Here is a 22,484-nt window from a genome sequence, read left to right on the forward strand (position 1 = left end):
TGGGAATAGAACAAACATGTTCATGTATTGCGATTTGAGACGGTTTTCACACTTATAGTAAACAACATAAGAAAAGGGCAAGGAAATATGTACAGAACAGGGAACATTAGACTAGAACAGTCTCAGAACAGAGCGACACCAGTTGTTGTTAGTAGCATAGAGGCTGCACCAGGTAGGGTAATCGAGGCGGGAATACATGACTGGACCTCACCACACAGATTAACCGGCACTGGGTATCCCCGCTGTAGAAGATTTGCTTTGGACCTTGTTCTTTCTATCTCCAGAGTGTATAGTAACAACAAAGGTAACTGCGATGAAACTTTGGGTAACATAAGAAAATTCAGTTGACCTGTGAAAGAACGTAGTATGAAAATATTCAGGAAAAGAGAAAATTCATTTAACCTGTGAAAGAACGTAGTATGAAAATATTCAGGAAAAGACAAAACTGCTGCAGTATGAGTCACCTAGAATGCAAATAAGTAAGCAGTGTAGGGAAGACAGAGCGTAATGACTACTGTACGAAAAATGCGAAGAAACTGATAAACAATTGGTGGGCGAAAGGACTCATTCACACATAGAAGATTCAAGAAGGCTTCGTTGAAACTAAAACCGAGAGCGTCCACATCAAACGTGCGAAAGGACTGTCACTCTTAAACACAGACGAGAAAATGGGTAGGAAGAAACAGTAAAACGAGGGCTGTTAGTAGGGGAAATCTGTCTGCTGACGTGATGGAAAAAGAAAAAGGAGTGAATTTGAAAGACATAGAAGCTTCGCTATGGAGTCAGAATTTCAGAGAGTTTTGCGAACTAACTCGAGATAACCATAGATTTCTTTGTCATATCGAAACTAATTGAGAAAATAACAACGAAATAGTTACTGAAATTAGAGTGTAGAAATTAGGAGAATAGAGACGAAGCGTCCGTTTTACGGAAGAATATCATTAACACTGTCCCGAAGAAATCAAAGGGATAGAATTGCGACACCTATCCTACAAAGAGCTGAACAACTCATGCAGCCAAGTAGCTCACAATAATATTATGACATAAAACAATGGAAAAGTAAATTGAAGGCCTATTAGACGGTGATCGGTTTGGCTATAGAAAAGGTAAAGGCCTCAAAGAGGCCGCTCTGTTGTTGCTGTTGATAAGGGGATAAAAGTTACGAAAAATCCAGACACCTTCATACGATTTGTCAACTACGGAAAAACGTTCGACAAAGTAAAATGGAGCAAAATTTCGAAATTCACAAACAACTAGATTAAGGTGTAGAGAAAGGTAGGTAATATGAAAACTGTCAAAAACCTAATGGAAAGCAACAGGAATGGAAGTTCGAGGGAGAAATGCTAGGATTGAAAAATTCGAAACGGGAAAATGTAGCATTTCTGTCCCATTGTTCAACCATTGAATCAAAGAAGCAATCACGAGGATAAAAGAATGGTTCTGGAGTGGAATTACGATTTAGCTTTGAAATACATCTATCAAAAGAGTCGCTGATGAAACAGCGTCCGTTATTGAAAGTGAAGAAGAATAACATGGACTGTTGAACGTACAGGACAGTATATTTAGGACAGAATATGGAAATAGAGTAAACCGATGAAAGAGAAACGTAGAGAGGAATTGCAATACTTACTTTATCGTCGAACTTAACACCAAAATTGTGCGCCACGGAGTAGCCGAAGTGAAGTAATTCAAACCACCATAGAGGTATAATAACATGATGAACAAAAAATGGAAACACATTGATGTGCAGAGCTTCAGGATGGTTCAAATGGTTCAAATGCCTCTGAGCACCATGGGACTTAACATCTGTAGTCATGTCCCCTAGAACTTATAACTACTTATATCTAACTAACCCAAGGACATCACACACATCTATGCTCCTAGAACCGCACGGCCACACCGGCCGGCGAACTTTAGGACAAAACCGACTTATACATTCTCTTGATGTGTCCCTGCCAAACACCACAGCTCGATAAAACTTGGATCTTACACTGTAACAACTGATACAGTTTTGTACAGAAGGTAACGCAAAGAAATATGCAATGAAATGAACAGAAATGAAATATTTATTCAAAGACAATAAGTACACTTGAGTCACTGCGGTTTATGATGGTCCCCTGGTAACTACAAAAGGTTGTACATGGTTCTTAATAGGATGCGTGATCACCACCGATGGCACAAGGTTAGTAAGGGGTTCTTGTGGTAGGGCGTTCCATTCCCCACAAGCGCAATTAACAACTGTTGCATGTTCGCTGGTGCATGGACGTCCGACAATACGATTCCCAAAGCAACCCCCACGGTCTCCATGGGATTTAAGTCGTGGAAACCGGCAGGTCATGTCAGTCGCCTAATACCCTCTCGTTCCAAGAGCTCCGCCATCTGCACATTTTAATGATGATAATACACTGTTGAGCAAAAAAAAAGCACTCCGTCTTCAGATCACAAGTGGTCCATCGGGACCATCCGACCGCCGTGTCATCCGCAGGTGAGGATGCGGGTAGGAGGGACGTGTGGTCAGCACACCGCTCTTCCGGTCGTTATGATGCTTTCCTTTGACCGGAGCCACTACTATTTGGTCGAGTTGCTCCTCAATCGGCATCACGACACAGTGCATCCCGAAAAATGGCAACAGTGCATCGCTTCCCGGATGGTCACCCACCCAAGTGCCGGCCACGCTCGACAGCGCTTAATTTCGGTGATCTGAGGGAACCGGTGTATCCACTGCGGCAAGGACGTTACCGTTGAGAAAACTTAAAGGTAATAAAAATTTTCGCATTATGTGTCACTGAAAAATGACACAGCTCGATAGAACTTGGACCATATTTAGAAATAACTGCTACTGTAAAAATACACTGCTGGCCATTAAAACTGCTACACCAAGAAGAAATGCAGATGATAAACGGGTATTCATTGGACAAATATATTATACTAGAACTGAGATGTGATTACGTTTTCACGCAGTTTGGGTGCATAGATCCTGAGAAATCAGTGCCCCGAATAACCACCTCTGGCCATAATAACGGCCTTGATACGTCTGGTCATTGAGTCAAACAGAACTTGGATGGCGTGTACAAGTAAACCTGCCCATGCAGCTTCAACACGATACCACAGTTCATCAAGAGTAATTGACTGGCGTATTGTGACGAGCCAGTTGCTCGTCCACCAATGACCAGACGTTTTCCATTGGTGAGAGATCTGGAGAATGTGCTGGCCAGGGGAGCAGTCGAACATTTTCTGTATCTAGAAAGGCTCGTATAGGACCTACAACATGCGGTCGTAATTTATCCTGCTGAAATGTAGGGTTTCGCAGGGTTGACATGAAGGGTAGAGCCACGGCTCGTAACACATCTGAAATGTAACGTCCACTGTTCAAAGCGCAGTCAATGCGATTCAAGAGGTGAAGGAGACGTGTAACCATTGGCACCACATACCATTATGCCGGCTGATAGGCCAGTATGGCGATGACGAATACACGCTTCCAATGTGCGTTCACCGCGATGTTGCCAAACACGGATGCGACCATCATGATGCTGTAAACAGAACCTGGATTCATCCGAAAAAATGACGTTTTGCCATTCGTGCACCCAGGTTCGTTGTTGAGTACACCATCTCAGGTGCTCCTGTCTATGATGCAGCGTCAATGGTAGCCGCAGCCATGGTCTCTGAGCTGATAGTCCATGCTGCTGCAAACGTCGTCGAACTGTTCGTGCAGATCGTTGTTGTCTTGCAAACGTCCCCATCTGTTGACTGAGGGATCGAGACGGGGCTGCACGATCCATTACAGCCATGCGTATAAGATGCCTATCATCTCGACTGCTACTGATAAGAGGCCGTTGGGATCCAGCACGGCGTTCCGTATTACGCTCCTGAACCCACCGATTCCGTATTCTGCTAACAGTCATTGTGTCTCGACCAACGCGAGCAGCAATGTCGCGATACGATAAACCGCAACAGCGATAGGCCACAATCCGACCTTTATCAAAGTCGGAAACGTGATGGCACGCATTTCTCCTCCTTACACGAGGCATCACAACAACGTTTCACCAGGCAACGCCGGTCAACTGCTGTTTGTGTATGAGAAATCGATTGGAAACTTTCCTCATGTCAGCACGTTTTAGGTGTCGCCACCGGCGCCAGCTTTGTGTGTATGCTCTGAAAAGCTAATCATTTGTATATCACAGCGTCTTCTTCCTGTCGGTTAAATTTCGCGTGTGTAGCACGTCCTTTTGGTGTTGTAGCAATTTTAATGGCCAACAGTGTAGAGGGTAACTGAAAGGAATACGCAGTGTGACGAATATAAATTCAAACAAAATTATAACAATCAAGTTGTCCGCAGTTTATGATCGTCCCTGGACGTGAAAAATAGCTTAATAAAGAGTGTCTTAATGCAGTCTTAATATAGTGTGTCATCACCACGGACGACAATGAATAGTCTGGAACGTGTTCTGATGCTGGCCATCAGGTTGATAAGGAGTCCTTGTGGTAGTGCTTTCCATTTCTGAACCAGCGAGGTTGACATTTGCTGGGTGGTCGCTTGTGCTTGTGTACGCGCTGCAGTACGTCCTCCCAGCGCATATCACATGCACTCAGTGGGTTTCAAGTCGGTGGAGCGGGAAGGCCAACCCATTCGCCGAATATCCTCTCCTTGCAAGAGCTCCCCTGCCTGCGTAGTTCTAAGTGGCCACGCAGTCGTCCATAAAAGTGTAGTCAGAGTCGCATGCACACCTGAATAGACGCACGTGGCTAGGGAGTATAGCGTCGCAATAACGTTGATTTGTGCACATACCAAGTTCAATGAACTTGAAGACAGTACGCCCATGCAGCATTATGCCTCCCCGCACCAAAATACTTGTGAGAGGTGGGAACACTTTATGCATACATGAACGTGGTCGAAAGTAATAGTTTTCGTGATCCAGGTGTTATGGCGTGATGAGGCGAAATCTCAAATGGGCGTACTGACTTCCAGTTCTTAGAAAACAGTGCGACACCAGTCAACGTTATTGGGAGACTGTGGTCCTTCCCCATGTGCCTCTCTTCAGCGGTGCATTTGGCCCTGATGTCATTTTTATGGGTGACAGTGTGCTACCGAATCGAACTGCGCATGTGGAAATGATCTTGGAACAAGAGGACATTCACCGAATGGACTGGCCTGACCGTTCCCCTGACTTAAATACCATCAAGAACCTGCGTGTTGCGACGGGAAGACGTAAGTGTAGCACATTCACCTGCAACAACAACCACTCATCATTTGTAAACCTCACTGATGCAGGAATGGAACTCTTTACCAACCTTGTGCAAGCATGGATCAGATTTCAGATCACTCACTGTCGTTCTTGGTGTCAACGCACTCTATTAAATACCCTTTCGCGCCATGTGTAATGTCCGTCGAACCAGCACAAATCGCATTGACTACGGAGTAATTTTTTTCCTTTAACAGAAACGTCATTTTTGTTGGTCTCATTCCACATTTCTTTCAATTATCTTATGTTCTACGCTGTAGCAGTTGTTTCTATGTATGTTTCAAGGTTCATCGAGCTATCTTACTTGGCAGTGACGCATGATGCGATGGTTTCTTTCGTACTTAAGTTTATTACAGTCAAATTTAAACGGAAAAGGATGATATTCTTCGATGGAAATGGTGCTAACATCAAACATGGTCCTCCATTTGGAAAGAGACTGTTATGGTGTTACGTGAGGATACTGAAAATTCAGTTGACTGATTCGACAAAAGGTCCACAGCATATTCAGAAAGGAAAGCAGTATATGGAAAACACTGAGAAGTAGATGTGGCAGCACGATACGATGTGGATTAAGGCGTCAGTGGACAAGTGACGTAGAAGCAGACTGATATGTTGAGGGTACAAACTCCAAGAGAACACCGAGATTGGAATACATCCAACAAATAATTGAGGGCTTGGCTTGTAATAGTTAGTTTTAGATGTAGAATTTGACGCATGAGACGATGTCGATGCGGATCTTCCTGCTGAATTCGCATCAGTACTTATATATATATATATATATATATATATATATATATATATATATATATAGTTCTTCTTACAATGAGAAGTAAAACCATTATAGTCATCTGCTGTATAGCATGCGAGCCGTGCACGGCTCGCGTTTATCATATTTATTGTTTGGCATCTTCTATTACGGTATTGCGACTTAGTTTTCTTATTCCATTTACTGGCGAAACTAACTTCCTGCCTTACTTGTCCGTGAGCGGCAGCAGCAGCGTGTATCGATAAGTGCACTGTCGTACCATCTCTGTAGCGACCGATAGTATTTCCGGGTCGTCGCGTGTCTGGCAGTCAGTTCGGGACTAACTGGCAGTGCAGTCGGGGCTCTGCAGCAGTGCAGACGGGGGACGGAGCGCCGGTGAGGCGCCGACAGCCAGTGCTAGCAGACCGCTGGCGACACAAATAAACTGTCCGACGGATGCAAATTTAGCGGACAGTCGTTGGTTGGTCGTCTCATCGGTTGACGTATACTTGGTCCTATCACCGTTTCCAAGCGTGAGTCAGTTGGTTGGCGTGGAGCGAGGAATTGTCCGCGGGACGTAGTTCGGCCGGCGGACTTCGTGTCCTGTGGGTTTAGCAGGGCGTCTCAGCATGTTAGTGTCCCTTAGGAAAGCAACACAGCGTCTATTCTGCGTGGCAAGTATTCGACAATCCTTTGGTAGGATTCAGATGACATCTACCTGGAGATGTCTACGCGTAGGTCATGCGATTCCACTACGCAACGAGCCGGTGGTTTGTAGGCGCGAATCTGGCACCCCGTAGCGTCAGATGTGTGTTCCGCTGTGTTCATATCAAGCTAATTTGGTGGTCAAGATATCAACGTGCATTCACAAGCCTGATGCTCAAGTCACTGCAGTACTATGGGTGCCTGCAACTGAAGTTCTTGTGAAAAGTCATTGAGGTTTTTTTGGCGGAAAATCAGAGCACTGCAGATATTCATAGGCCCTTGCAGAATGTCTACGGAGACATCGCAGCGAACAAAAGCACGCTGAGTCGTTGAGCGAGGCGTCTGTCATCATCGCAACAAGGTGGCGCAAACCTGTACAATCTCCCGCATGTTGTATGCCGCACACAGCTTTGACTCATTCATTGTTGGAAGATACGGATTCTCTAATTCGAGGTGATCGAAAAATGCCCCCTCTAGAACTGAGAACTCGTTCTACTACATTTCAAAGTCGCCATTACAGCGTTGTCTCGTAGTTTTTGTAGATGTAGGGCAAAGATACTAGACAGAAACTTTCCTTAGGCGTTTTAAGGTATGACAATAAACTTTCTCTTCTTCCAGATGTTAAAGAGCTGGCTTCTCATTAGCCAACTGTTGGAAAGTTCTAAAGTTTAGTAAGAGCAGACTGTGCCTGCAGGGGATGCGACTATTAAAGCTAAGTTTTTGAAAACAACCTCGAGTCGAACTTAATGTTTCTTATTTACCGGTTTCTCTCTTCAAATGAAGAAGAGCATCCGAATATACAGTTTAAAGTTGACTGACAACACTAAAAACTGCCTTGTACGTTGGCTGACGGAACTAAACTACGTTTAAAGTAGAGTAACAAACGATAACATTGGCAGCGGCGAAGCACAGGCAGTTTAATCCTTAATACTGTGAGTTAACTTTATAGTGTACGTTCTGCTGTTGCTCTTATGCATTTGAAGAGCGGAACTGGTAAATAAAAAATAGTAAGTGCGACTTGTGGCTGTTTTCAAAAACTTATTTATAGAGTTGTTTCAGTTCTAACGTGCTTAATTTGTGCTGCTAGGATATCGCCTAATGCTTCGGCCTTTATTACCTTGCTCTTCCGAGCTGAAGACTTCGTCTTCTTTCCAAGTTATATTGTTCTTAAGTGTGGAGGCTTTCATCTCGGCTCTGCGTTTTCTACGAACGTCTGGCAGTTTGATTGGCTGTGGAAGGAATATTCCGTGAAGAGTTCAGTGGTTCGCAATTAAGTCAGCTTAGAAGTCTGCAACTCACTTGGCAGCTTCTCCCCATAGCAATTTATGCGATTGTCTTCATCTGACTTTGTGTTTCGACAGTTGATATTGAATTCAATTATTGTTGGTCAGCTGTAATTGTATTCTCAATGAAGGGTTTGGCTTCCAACAGTGATACATATCTTTTCAACTAGCGTTCCGTCTTATGTTAGACTCTTGATACAATTGCGTTCACAGCCTTTTGCAATATACTGTTTGTAGCTCATTGTCACTGCTTGGACAAGTCTATCGTGGAACTTTGGTATTGGGATTACTTCACCTACTGCTTTATCCAGAATTGGAAATTATTCCATTTTCACTTTTTGGATGTTATACCTACGCTGTAATCGGACTTATTATGGACGGACAGCAGGCTCGTGTGGGGTGTTTGGTATGTGTCGGATGGAATATTAAAGACGTATCCGTTTGCATCCTTGTTACCGTCTTCCAGTATTGAATGACGCAGTAACTTTTTTGCATGGATCAGATGTAAGTTTCTTGTTCCAGTCCAGCAGTTGCTAACGACCTTCCCACTGTTATCGCCATCAGAGTATCCCTATAAGATGCTGTTGCTACTTATATCTGCACTGATGAAGTCGTCGTTGTTTCCGTTAAAGTTGCTTTCGAAGGTTTGTATGCTGAGGTATTCGAACAGCCAACACACTTGAGTCATATGCGTAGTGTATGTTTCTCGAGTGGGCGTATATGGTTGACTCGGCAATACTGTCGGTGTGGCATTTCAGTTTTTCCGTGGGACTCTTGTAGGCAGATGACGTCATAGCTGAATTTCTGAGATAAGTATTGAATAGTTCTTTTGTGCATCTATATATTATTGACATTAGAGCTTTTGTTAGCCACCACACTGTTATATGGCATGATTCGTCAATGAATGGACTAGTCGGTACAGACCGTTGCCCAGGTGAATGTCTTGCACTTTCAACAAAGACATAGTCTCCTGATAGGCATCTGCCTATCCACGATAGACTTGTCCAAGCAGTGACAATGAGCTACAAACAGTATATTGCAAAAGGCTGTGAACGCAATTGTATCAAGAGTCTAACATAAGACGGAACGCTAGTTGAAAAGATATGTATCACTGTTGGAAGCCAAACCCTTCATTGAGAATACAATTACAGCTTACATGTCACAATCCGCAGTCACGGAACAGACTTCCGTTTCTACATAGAAATCATTATTTAGTTGGTCCCCAGATAATGATATAATTTTTAATGAAAATAAGCCGCACTGACTCACGTGATATGAAAAGTGTGATAACACTTTCAGAATAGAGAAGACAATGGCAGCAATTTGACTAGGATGAGAACAGCTTCTTTTGGAAAAAAATAAACGTACCACTATGGGATATGGGCTTTCAATCAAGAAAGAGACTTATGAAACTATGTGGACAGGGTTACAAGGAAAATAAACACAGTAAAGACTTACATGAATGATATGGAAACAATGGAATTGAGATGTTGGGTAGACTGTTAACAACTGAATGAACAGTAAGAATACAAAATGAATGTAGTTGGTAACTGTTCAGAAAATTTGTCTGTGCAGTGGAACTTTGGTATTGGGATTACTTCACCTACTGCTTTATCCAGAATTGGAAATTATTCCATTTTCACTTTTTGGATGTTATACCTACGCTGTAATCGGACTTATTATGGACGGACAGCAGGCTCGTGTGGGGTGTTTGGTATGTGTCGGATGGAATATTAAAGACGTATCCGTTTGCATCCTTGTTACCGTCTTCCAGTATTGAATGACGCAGTAACTTTTTTGCATGGATCAGATGTAAGTTTCTTGTTCCAGTCCAGCAGTTGCTAACGACCACTGCACAGACAAATTTTCTGAACAGTTACCAACTACATTCATTTTGTATTCTTACTGTTCATTCAGTTGTTAACAGTCTACCCAACATCTCAATTCCATTGTTTCCATATCATTCATGTAAGTCTTTACTGTGTTTATTTTCCTTGTAACCCTGTCCACATAGTTTCATAAGTCTCTTTCTTGATTGAAAGCCCATATCCCATAGTGGTACGTTTATTTTTTTCCAAAAGAAGCTGTTCTCATCCTAGTCAAATTGCTGCCATTGTCTTCTCTATTCTGAAAGTGTTATCACACTTTTCATATCACGTGAGTCAGTGCGGCTTATTTTCATTAAAAATTATATCATTATCTGGGGACCAACTAAATAATGATTTCTATGTAGAAACGGAAGTCTGTTCCGTGACTGCGGATTGTGACATGTAAGCGTACATCATGTGAACCAGTTCCTTAGGAGAATCTGTGGATTTCTAAATATTTAACATGATATTGATAGGTATCGTTTATTTAAATAAAATATATTTAATATTAATACAACAAAGTGACACTTTCAAGTGTACATATATATCACTCTAGCAAATTATTTGGGAACGCACAATTTAACACCAGTTCCAAATCGTAAATACAAAACGCTACAAGCTTCAGTAAAAGTAAATACAACTTTATCCACTTAATAGTAATTAAAATTAATTTTATGGTATATATCAAAATAGGCAGTTGTGAAACATTTCCTCTATACTGTTTTATAACACACATTTTTAATTTCGTCTAATTTACTTGGAATTTTTTCAGAAAATGCTAACTATTATGTATCAATAATATTGGAAGACATTTTTTATGAACTGTTTATGACGGTAGACAACTTCCTAATGATGGTAGCTTATGTTTTTGGAAACACAGAGTGGTATTACATTTATCTGTACACAGACACCACAAAATGTTTTCGTTACAAACATTTAATCGTTGGAAATCAGGGCGAATATTTGATGTAAACACTTAAGGGAAAAACAGTTTTAGTTTTCTTTAAAAACATCTATCAGAACACCAAATACCTTGTTTTATCGTTTACTTCGCTGTTTGACCCAAGCTTAAAACAATAAGTCTTTGAGTCACCACCCTTCTATACTGTTCCATACAATTACACTGTTGTTGTTCTTTGGTTATTAGTCACCATCCACTAACGCAGGAAGACTCGTTCGTTTCACAACAGTACCTTCTGTGCACAAAACACTGTTATTACATGTGTTGTAGTGACAATACAGCAGCAAAATAACTACTGGTCCTCTCAGTTATTTTGTAGGGGAGAAGGAAGATGCGTTACTGCTGTCGGTGTGATAATAATGGTAATTAATCAGATGACAGTTTTAAAGGTCACAATACATTATTAACATGTCGTGTAATTGCAAGACCATGATCTCACTTTCTTTTTAATTTGGAGGTTCAAATACGTGTATAGGAGCTGGACAGTTAAAATTTCCACAAAAATGTTTACTGTACTGCTGTTGGGTAAATGAAATGTATTGAATGGGACTCATGAAAAGAAGTTATAGGGCCCGTTCTTGCATTTTTCTCTATTCTTTATAGTCTTCTCCCACAAGTAGCATAGAAAGTTCTATATCTGTATTTTACAGAACTTTCAAATTTGTTATTAAACACATTTTGTTACTGCAGTTATTAACAATCTGTATAATAGTCAATTAACTCCAAACATAAAATTTAAATTAAAATTAGTGGTAAAACTGCTGCAGTACTGGTTTTGTAGAATAATTCAGAGAGCTCCAAATTATGTACCAAATGAATGTAGAAACTCCAGAAAGAATGTGGTTCACAATAAGCTATACAGTCTGGTCAACGCACAGTATAATGGTCATTAATAACATTACATATGGGGATAAAAACTCTATTTTATAACATGAATGAACACATGAAGCAACGAACTAACATAGTTTCATTAGGTAATAATTATCCTTTTTTGTTGTTTTGAATTAGTCTTGAGCTTGCTTGCAAGCGAAAGACGCCATTTTTGCTCACTCCGTTCACTGAAGATGCTTTCTGCAGTAAAGACTGGTTGCCATGAGGGTTCATGTCCGCCCCCCGTAGCTGAGTGGTCAGCGCGACAGACTGTCAATCCTAAGGGTCCGGGTTCTATTCCCGGCTGGGTCGGAGATTTTCTCCGCTCAGCGACTGGGTATTGTGTTGTCCTAATCATCATCATCTCATCCCCATCGACGCGCAAGTCGCCGAGGTGGCGTCAAATGGAAAGGCTTGCACCAGGCGAGCGGTCTACCCGACGGGAGGCCCTCGTCACACGCCAATATATCATGAGGGTTCATCTCACATACGTTACCCACACTGACACAACATCTTGGTTCTAGCCCCAACAACATTATCACACTTGTCTATTTACTATCGATGACTTAATTGTAGCATGTGATATTAATTACAGCGTGTATGAGCGACATTAATGTAAGATAAAAGATCATCTGTCCATAAACCAAAAGAGTTCAACACATGAGGTATTCATTGACAAGCTGCTAAAAATATTGTTTAAGTCACTGATACTTCCGCTGGAAAATGTAGGATCCTGGAAGGATGTGATATTTAAATGAAATAACACAATTTGCTTCTGTTATAAAGAGGGATCTGTATAAAGCTAATGGAACGAAGAAATCTTCTGTTTGTAATTTTAAAATATCTGTTAGTCTTGAAGAGTACTTAGCGTTCATCAGCACTCAGTTATTGAAATAGTGATTTTATTTGGTAGCACAAAAAAGGAAGCATACTAATGGACTATTTCCGAGAATTGCTTCACGAGTTTCTATCTCTCTTTGTTTCTTAACAGTTCTGTGTCTTCCTTACCTCTCTATGTCTTTTCCCCTCCCACACTATATTTCTTTCTCCTCACTGTTCTGCTTTTTCTCTTTTTTCCTTACCAGACTCGTTCTCTCTCTCTCTCCCTCTCTCTCTGCTCTCTTCTTTTAGTATGTTACCATTTTGTATCCACACCGTTCGGTCTTCTCCAACTCTACACCGTTTTCCACTTCTCCTTTACTCCTTCATTCTATATTTTGTCTGTAAACCTCCAGTTGAGCTATAAACCCAAAGTTATTATTCAATAACTTTGAACAGCCCACCTTTTGATAATTTTCTCACTCACTGTCAATATGTACGTTTCACAGCTCTTCAATAACTTTATACCATAAACCGTCATTAACTAGTTTTTCTAAATCTCGATAACTCGGAACTGCACCAATATTTTTGTTTTATCGTTTTTTTTTGTCGCAGTGACATCATATTGGTACAATCCAGAAATTTGCGATTTGTACATAAATATTAATTACTAAAAAATTAGAAAAGTATATTTGGGTATTCCACTTCAACCGTAATTGGTTATTTATTTATTTATTTTAGCAGTCGTTTATGTAAGCCACAGCATAGTATATTAGTATCAGGGTTGTGGGCGCTACCGTCAAAATGAAGTAGACACGAAGTTAGTTTCCAGGGTAGAAATGACATTGATAAAGTAGTTCACAAATACGTCAAAGGATTTTTTTCGGCTCTAACTCCAATTGAATTAAGCAGGAAACGTGGGGCACAGTCATTGTTTTATCTTACTGTTCTGAGGGGGTTTCGATGAGGTATACTGCCATAAAGTAGCATTAGCCACATGACACTGAATCATATAAGTCAAAAAATGTCATGTAAATGGCCTGATGACTAGGGTATGTCGTCTAAAGGAGTGGACCCGATCAGGAACGAAAATTAAAGACTTAGTCTTTTATTGTCTCTACATTTGTATGACAGTATCATATGAACATTTCACATTGAGAAACTGATTTTTGACAGCTAGTAGTCAGTCATCCTACTAAATGCACATGTTGTAAGCGGTTTTCGTTGCGTCGTCAACAATACTGATCTTTCAGTGTTGTTGACAGCACAACTGGAACCGCTTGTAGTAGGTGCCGTGAGTGGGAAGATTACCACTGGCTGTTTGAACTTATTATAACAGTTACGATGTCCAGAGGAACTTTGCATGGTAATTCGAAACGACACAGGCATTGCACTATAGTATTTATCCGCCGACACCGGGAAAGCGAGTTTCAAGTAAAAGTCTCACCTGTACGGGAATATACGAAAGGGATGTACGGGTGTAGGTAGTAGACAAATGGTTGACGACAAATGGAAATTTGGGTCTGGCTGTGAGTCGTGCACGGATAGCCAAATGGTAAGGCGACCGCTCGCCATAAGCGGGAAATCAGGGTTCGAGTTCCGGTCTGGCACAGGTTTTCACTGTCGTCATTCTATTCTACAGCTGATGGTTGTACATATTCGAAATTACGAATATATTTAGTATCTAATGACAGTGTAAAATGCTCATGTGAGTGTGTCATAACCACAATAAGAAAATTTGTTTCACAGGACATCTGCAACTGGCCACCGTGGAAACTGATAATAAATTGCTTGAATTTTATTTGTTCAGCGTACCTTGGCTTCACGTGAGGCTGTCACGTGCCCGGAGCCTGCTGTCCAGTGGCGGCAGCAGCGCGCCTCATCGTCTTTGTTCGCCTGAAGATGGACTTACAATCGACCGAAACCGCTTTTGATCGAACAAGTAATCGGATTTACAACTCAAGCGGTTTATTATGTTTCCACAATAAAAAAGAATAAAAGATTTCAGTCTATTAATCGCCAAAGGTAGTCCATCATTTTTCAAAACTAGTGACCGTCGGAGTGAAGTTGTCATAAAATACTTGTTGCATGCCTCCAGTGCCCACGGATACGATGGAACAGCTCAGACATGGAAGAGTAGCTAGAATGCATCTATATTTCGAAACATACATAAGAGCTCCCTCAGCGCTGTATACGGGGATACATCTCAGCACACATCTCTGTCTTGTCTTCAGAGTGATTTATTCGACTTGTATCGAGTGCGAGTCTATATGAAACGTATTGGACACTCTTCAGCGCCTCCGGACAGCCGAGGCAGCAACATAACAAGTGCTTCAAATGAGGCCGCCCTCGGACCATCTCGGCTGTCCGATGGAGGAACTTCGAGTGGCAGTGAGGCCGTGGCCGCGGTTCAGTGGCTGAAGAGTGCCGGTAAGGCGACGACCAGGAGGGACGCCAGCAGTGTGGTAGAGCGGGGACAGCCGACGGCCGCCGCGCCGGCGTCCAGCGAGTTGGCCAGCCCTGGAGGCGGCGCCGTGGAGGCGCGCGCGGGCGCGGCGCGCTCCAGCAGCGGGTCGCGCATGCGGTCGCGGTCGCGGTCGTGGTCGTGGCCCGCGGCGCCGCCCAGCGCGCCGTACAGGCCGAGCTCCTCGTCGTCCTCCGGGCCGAGGTCGTGGTGTCGGTACGGCAGCTGCTGCTGGCGGTTGCGCTTGCCCGCATGGTGGTGCTTGTGGGCCCCGCGGCCGCCGCCGCCGGCCTCCGCCTTGGTGTGCGGCGGCGGCGCCTTGGGCCGCGACAGCCCTTTGCCGCCTGCCGCGTGCTGGTCCGGTCGTGACGTCGACCGCGGCAGGTACAGCTCTGGTGGTAACAAACACGTAAACATTTCAACTATAACGTGAACACTGATAAGCTACCTACTGTAATAACCGAAACATGAAGGAATTGCCAACAGCCGGCCGGAGTGGCCGACCGGTTCTAGGCGCTACAGTCTGCTCCAGCGCGAAAGTTCTAATCCTGCCTCGGGCATGGATGTGTGTGATGTCCTTAGGTTAGTTAGGTTTAAATAGTTCTAGGTTCTAGGGGAGTTATGACCTGAAATGTTAAGTCCCATAGTGCTCAGAGCCATTTTTTTGTCTTTTTAAAAAATACCGTCACGTTTTATAAAATTTTGCCCTAGGCGTATCTCCACAGATTCTTCAATTACTGAATCCCAGAATACTTTGAGGACACTAGACTCGACAGGACTTAAACCGAAAGTTTTCTGGCGATATGTAGTTGTCACGTTTGTAGTATGGCCCCATAGTGAAGAAGAACTGTCACGGTTCTAGCAACATCTGAATGCATTCCACAAGAACATCCTGTTTAAGATGGAAATAGAGAAGGATGGTTGCTTGCCGTTTTTCGACGTAGTGGTGACTAAGAGAGTGGATGAGTCATGAGGGCTTCTGTCCACCGTAAGCCAACACATACCGACCTTTACGTGCAAGCGTAGAGTTGTCATCATCCTGCACAAACTACCGGCGTCCTTAGAACGTTGGTGCACCGGGCTCATGTTGCTTCTGATGGAGACAGCCTTACAAAGGAGCTGGAACACTTAGAGTCGGTGTTTAGAGGTAATGGTTACTCTCCACATCAGATTAGAACAGTGCTACGAAAGAAGAAACGTGACCACCTAAAAAATCAAGAAGATAAGGAGCTATTCCAGTCCAGGCCGTTCCTTCCATACGTCGGTAACGTTTCATCTTAGGAAATATCAATTTGAAGTAATCTTCCGGCCACCGGCGAAGATTAGTACCCTTCTCAGTTCAGTAAAGGACGATCTGGATTTGCGGAAGTCCGGGATCTATAAAATTCGTTGCCAGTGTGGCAAATCTTATATCGGTCAGACGACACGCACAACACATGAAAGGTACGTTGAATGCCACACTCGCCTTTCGTAGCCCAGTAAGTCGGCCGTAGCTGAGCACTACATTATCACAGGACACGCTATAGATTTTTCTGCCATGAAAATCTTGGCATCTGCGAAAATTTTCTGGGATTCAGTAATTAAAGAATCTGTGGAGATACCCGTAGCGCAAAATCTTATAAATCATGATGGCGGTTTTCAAGTGGACAAGGCTTGGGACCTGGTGATCTCTCTAATTTCCTCTGAGAGAAGACAGTTTATTCATAATGAAACGTCTGGCGACATCTGACGTCTCTTTTTAGCGACGCCGACGCCCATTCCAACAGAGGGCGGACGTGTAGATAGAACAGTAGCTTCAGAGGGCCCAGATTCTGATAGAGGACGCTCCTGTGACGGAGGCCAATGTGCATGCGTTTTCATGCAGCTGGTCCCAGCGGAGGTTCAAGTCCTCCCTCGCGCATGGGTGTGTGTGTTTACACTTAGGATAATTTAGGTTAAGTAGTGTATAAGGTTAGGGACTGATGACCTTATTAGTTAGTCCCATAAGATTTGACACACTTTCTTTTGCATGCATTTTCGTACCAATTTTTTGCTATAAAGTTGACTCCGGGAACTTACAGTCTCCAGTGACAGATACTCACCTGAAGATGACTGGACGATTGCCAGCTGAAATATCGTGGCAAGAAGTCAACATGATCCGGTTGCAATCCCAAAATTTCATCGAACAATAATAATAATAATAATAATAATAATAATCGTTAGTTTACTCATACTGAGTATGATGGGGCGATATGTATTTATTTTCTTAGGAGAAGAAAAACTCCTTAGTCAAGAACGCACTAAAGTCCCGTGTTCGGTCTTGTGGCGCCCTAGTAGGCATGACGTGTGATTTTATGGACGCAGTGTTGTGGCGATTTGTGTACACTCTACAGCAAAAAAAGTGGGTCACCCCTGAACTCCAATCTGTAGGCTGCACCTGAATGTATGCAACCAACATACCATATCTGTGTTGCACATAGTCGCAACCCTCCACAGTACAGTCGTTGTAAGATAAACAATGAGTACTGCTAGAGACTACTAGAGAGCACAGGTCTTTATAACAGTCCATCGAGATGTAAAGTAACACCACGATAGCACAGAAGAGAGCAGACTGTCCTTAACGTTTGCAAACTAAACTTAATTACAATAATTTCAAATGTTATGGGACAACTAGTTTTGTCACATAAATCTTTCAGTAATCCTTAGGCACAATTAAATATTTGAGACAGTATACAGATTTATAAAGTTGTATGGCAATTGGAAACAAGTTATTTGCTGTTTAAAAGGTTTACCCAACACATGCTGAATGTCGTTCAACGTTCAACAGAGAGTGGTTCCGCATCAACTTTATGTAATGCTAAGCAGTTAAAAGAAAACGTGATTGACATCGGCAACCACTCTACGGAAATTCCAACATTAACAGCGAATCACAAGTAATGTCATTGTTCACATTACTCATCAACAGTTACTTGTACACGAAGTTGTACTTTAAACGACATGACAAACGCCTTCGTTCTGGATCTGTATGCAGACCCAGAATGTAAAGCCATTGTTAACCAAGCAAAGATTTTATCCTTATCGACACTCGATCATTAGGCAGAAACAGACGTCAAATATTGACGTTTGCACCAGTAACAGTTATCAATTCTCAACTTGAACGTAAATGACGATAATTTTTGTACGAAAGCAGGGAACCTAACATGACAATTACCTTCTTGGTAATTAACCTCAAAAGACGTTGTATAGTGTTGCATTGTCAAGGAATAAAGGATGCACATGTTTAAAATTGAAATGCCATCATGTAATGCTGGGGACAAGGATGCGAACCGAGCACCTAATTGGATTGTTGAATAAGTACGTAAAATCAAAATGTAGATATCACAGTTTGTCACCATTAGTGGGGTTGGAACCTGACTGAAGTGGTATTGCCTGACTGGGATTCGAACCCGGCGCCTACCGCTGAGATTGTCGAACCAGGAACAGACGAGAAATGTCCAATGTTGGTCCATCATCAGCTAGATGTGCACACGTTTAACTAGAAATAAGGTGACGAAAACGTCTATGCTGTGAGAGAGTCGAACGCCGCACACATGGTTATGAAGACACGTTAATAATCAACGTCATATTCAGTAGTAGCAAGGAGTAGCATGTTTAGTTGCAAATCTTAAGGCCCTACTCATCCCTAGTAACGTGTTGCCTAATACCTGCGATATCATGATGTTAATTTAGAAGAGGATTGACTGCTGTAAACAGCAATGTTCTCTAGTAGTCGTGTATCATTGAGATGTAAATGAAGTGCCTCAGCAGAAAGTAATTCCCGTCTGCAGCACGTATTGTTTCAGAGACACTGACTACATGTTATAAGTGCACAAAACGTGTATTATATACTAAGCATATACTATTATTTGGATAAGTTGCCGCCAAACCTGTTTACTTTTACATTCCGCTTAGTTGTCTCGGTTGAATACAGGTTTTCTTAATGCTACATCTAATGCACAGCGCTTACAAGAAAGTGTAGTTTCCTGCGTCATGCTATTGCTAGGTAGGTGAAATATTTTGTGGTGGCTATGTTTAAAATGAATGTATTTTTGAAAGTATCGTTCGCAAATATTTTAATAAATCGTCAATGTAGGTGTGCCTGCACATGTTATAGCATAATAGCTGTAGCTGCGTTAGTTTGTACTAGAGACTTGGGTAGGTTGGGTGTAACTTTTGATCCTTCAAGGGGTGATCATGGCCATGCGGTCCGGATCTGTACTAGCCACGGGCTAGTCTGTACTAGCTACGGGCCAGCCAGGCTGGCCGAGGCGAGACGCAAGTGAGCGAGCTGGCGGTGGCGTTGGTGGGCCAACAGCCCGGGACGAACCAGCACGGCTGCGCCTCATGCCTCTGCCTCTGCCTCTGCCTCTGCTGCTCCGTTTGACGTAAATATGTTTACCTCCTCTCCTGGAATCAGTATAAGAGCGGCAAGCAGAAATACTCATAAGGCTGTCTGCCGTAATGGATCACTGAGAGAGGTCTATTCGAGGTAGACTCAAAAAATGGTTCAAATGGCTGTAAGCACTATGGGACTTAACTTCTGAGGTCATCAGTCCCCTAGAACTTAGAACTACTTAAACCTAACTAACCTAAGGACATCACACACATCCATGCCCGAGGCGGTTCCAGACTGAAGCGCCTAGAACCGCTCGGCCACTCCGGCAGGCCGAGGTAGAGTCGTCGCTCTCATTGAGGAAGGAGCATGTTCCATCAGAGAAGCTGGCAGACGGTATGGCGTACCACATACCACTGCAATGAGATGGTGGAGGATCTGCCTTGAAAGAGGCACCACCAACAGGGCTCCTGGCTCAGGCAGGAAGAGAGTGATCTCACAGCAGGAAGACAGAGACCTAGTGTCTAGGACCAGAGAAAATCTCTTTCTGAATGCGAAGCAGTTTTGGCGGGATACCAACTTCACCGGCTCCAGTGACACGATTCTCCGAAGGCTGAGGGACGCTGGACTCCATGCACGACGATCCGCCGTGAAACAAGAGCTCAGTGAAGGCAACATTTTATACCGGCTAGCATTTGCGGAGCTCCGTCTGAGGGCGTCATGGGACAACGCCATTTTCACTGATGAGGTGTTTTCCACCAATTACGACGGTCCACGAATCGTTCACAGGCCGCAAGGGACTCGCCATCGACGCGAATATATAACCACGACGAGAAGAAGAGGCCGGCTATCTATTACCTGCTGTGGTTGGAATTCTACGAGAGGGCAGGAACTCTTCACAGGATAGAAGGAACTCTGGACAGCGCGCCGTATGCCCACATATTGGAAAATGTGATGCTTCCGTCAGCGTGAATGCTGTACGCAGAAAAGGACGTCACACTGGAAGAGGTCCACTCTCCCATTCACAAGTCTGCATTTGTTCAGCAACGGCTCTCCACGATTGTCGTCAACGTCATGGACTGTCCGCCACGGGCGGCTGATATGAACTCCATGGAAAACATGTGGACTGAGGTCGCCAGAACATTAACAGAGAACTGGTCACGAAACCAACTAACTACTGCGGACGCTCTTTGGGACTGCGTCCTGGAAGCCTGGGAGGAAGTTGCTTATTCAGGCTGTTACGTCCGACGGCCTATACATTCTATGCCAAGACGCGTGATAGAAGTACAAAATAATGAAGGATTCTGGATAAAATCTTAGAGTTCTTAAAATGTTTTGTTATGTCTTCTTTTTCGCCATTTTTCCTCATTGGGAGCTAGTGGAAGAACGCGTGGCAACAGAAAACATACAATATGGGTTAGCTTTCCTTTGAGTTGCCCTTTTAATTCAAGTGGGTGTCTTTTCAATATACAGTTTGTTAAGTATTCTATATTGATTTCATTTATACACTGTCTACATAGTTACAAACTAATCAGTGTAGATGGACTCTGTCTCAGTAGTTTTTGTAATTTCAAATACTTCTCTCTCTTCCCCTCCATCAATGAATACACCCTCCGTCCTCCACACAATACACCAACGATTTCATATTATGTTTACTCGCCGCGCGGGATTAGCCGAGCGGTCTAGGGCGCTGCAAATGGCTCTGAGCACTATGGGACTAACATCTATGGTCATCAGTCCCCTAGAACTTAGAACTGCTTAAACCTAACTAACATAAGGACATCACACACATCCATGCCCGAGGCAGGATTCGAACCTGCGACCGTAGTGGTCACGCGGTTCCAGACTGAAGCGCCTATAACCGCACGGCCACACCGGCCGGCTTAGGGCGCTGCAGTCATGGACTGTGAGGCTGGTCCCGGCGGAGGTTCGAGGCCTTCCTCGGGCATGGGTGTGTATGTTTGTCCTTAGGATAATTCAGGTTAAGTAGTGTGTAAGATAACATTTCACACACATTTGAACATTTATGTTTACTCGTTGTTAATATCTCTTCTATTCTCTCTCACATGCACTCTCTCTGACAGTATCGCCGCAAGTGCCCTTCTATTACACTCCCCCAAAACTTTGTAAACAAATCTAGCGGAATCCAATGACGCTACATTTTCTCTTTTAATTGCTGCTGTCTTTACTCTCTATCATTCCTCTGACCACCTATGAAACCGTATTCTTTGATCTCTCCTTCCCATTCTTCGTTCTGAGAATACTCCTTCCTTATCTCTCGATCCTAAGATAAAACGAACTGTGGCACACATCCAAGTAAGCAATACTCTGCAAGAATTGTACGCTTATATTTTGCACTTCTGCGCTTCTATCCAGTCCCACATCCCGATTGGCTAATACTTCCTGTTACGCGTCCCTTGACATCTGCATCTACATCTAAATGAATATTCTGCAATTCATAATTATGTGCTTGGCAGGGGGTTCTGTGGTCTGGTGTTATGGAGTGTCTCATCGCTACGAACGTGTTTTCTAATATTTTTTGTGTGACGATATTAGTTGACGCTTAGACTGACTGCCATAAAGTCCTTTGGTCTCTTAGTAGTCTTTTGCGGTGTTTAGAGAACCTGCAACACAGCTACGTTATGTTGGTTGTATTCAGCAGTGACCCACTTTTTTTGCTGTCAAGTGTACATAGTAATTTTAAGTTTTTCTTTTGACATGCCAACATATCACATGTCATATGTGGTGCATCTGGAGATTGCCGAGTCAATACTAGTGTCGAGCTTTTGCACTACGCCAGGCAAAATGAGGTGACACGATATGACATTTGTAACCTCAAAGTATTACCTTAAACGTGTTTTTAAGGTTATAATAACGAATAACTACAATTGCACATATATTACCTATTATTATTATTAGACATAATGTGACAGTAATTTGCATGAATGAGTAAAAAGTTCCCTCTGTACCTCAATATACGCCGCACATCTCTGTATCTATGCCTGTCCAAGTCTGGAGAGCACGTCTGGGTTATGTCGGGTTTCGTGGAATGTTACCAACTCAGCCTTTTGCCTTCTTGTCGTGGCCCCAAACAAAGCAATCAGGGGGTTTCTAGTCAGACGAATGCATTTGCCACGCAAGACGTCCTCCGCATTCTATCCAATGTTCCTTAATTTTG

The 22,484-nt window shown here is 43.1% G+C and overlaps 1 protein-coding gene across 1 annotated transcript in view; it reads right to left on the minus strand.

The window, feature by feature from the left end:
* Window positions 1-10,310: 10,310 nt before the first annotated feature.
* LOC126272947 (lachesin-like) overlaps window positions 10,311-22,484 on the minus strand; it is a 384,023-nt gene continuing 371,849 nt past the window's right edge. Inside the window, exon 9 of the mRNA XM_049976245.1 lies at window positions 10,311-15,347. Coding sequence (XP_049832202.1) covers window positions 14,902-15,347 — 446 coding nt within the window. The 3' untranslated portion in view covers window positions 10,311-14,901. The remainder of the gene's footprint in view (window positions 15,348-22,484) is intronic.

The sequence above is a fragment of the Schistocerca gregaria genome, chromosome 5, assembly GCF_023897955.1.
Source record: "Schistocerca gregaria isolate iqSchGreg1 chromosome 5, iqSchGreg1.2, whole genome shotgun sequence".
Lineage (NCBI taxonomy): Eukaryota > Metazoa > Arthropoda > Insecta > Orthoptera > Acrididae > Schistocerca > Schistocerca gregaria.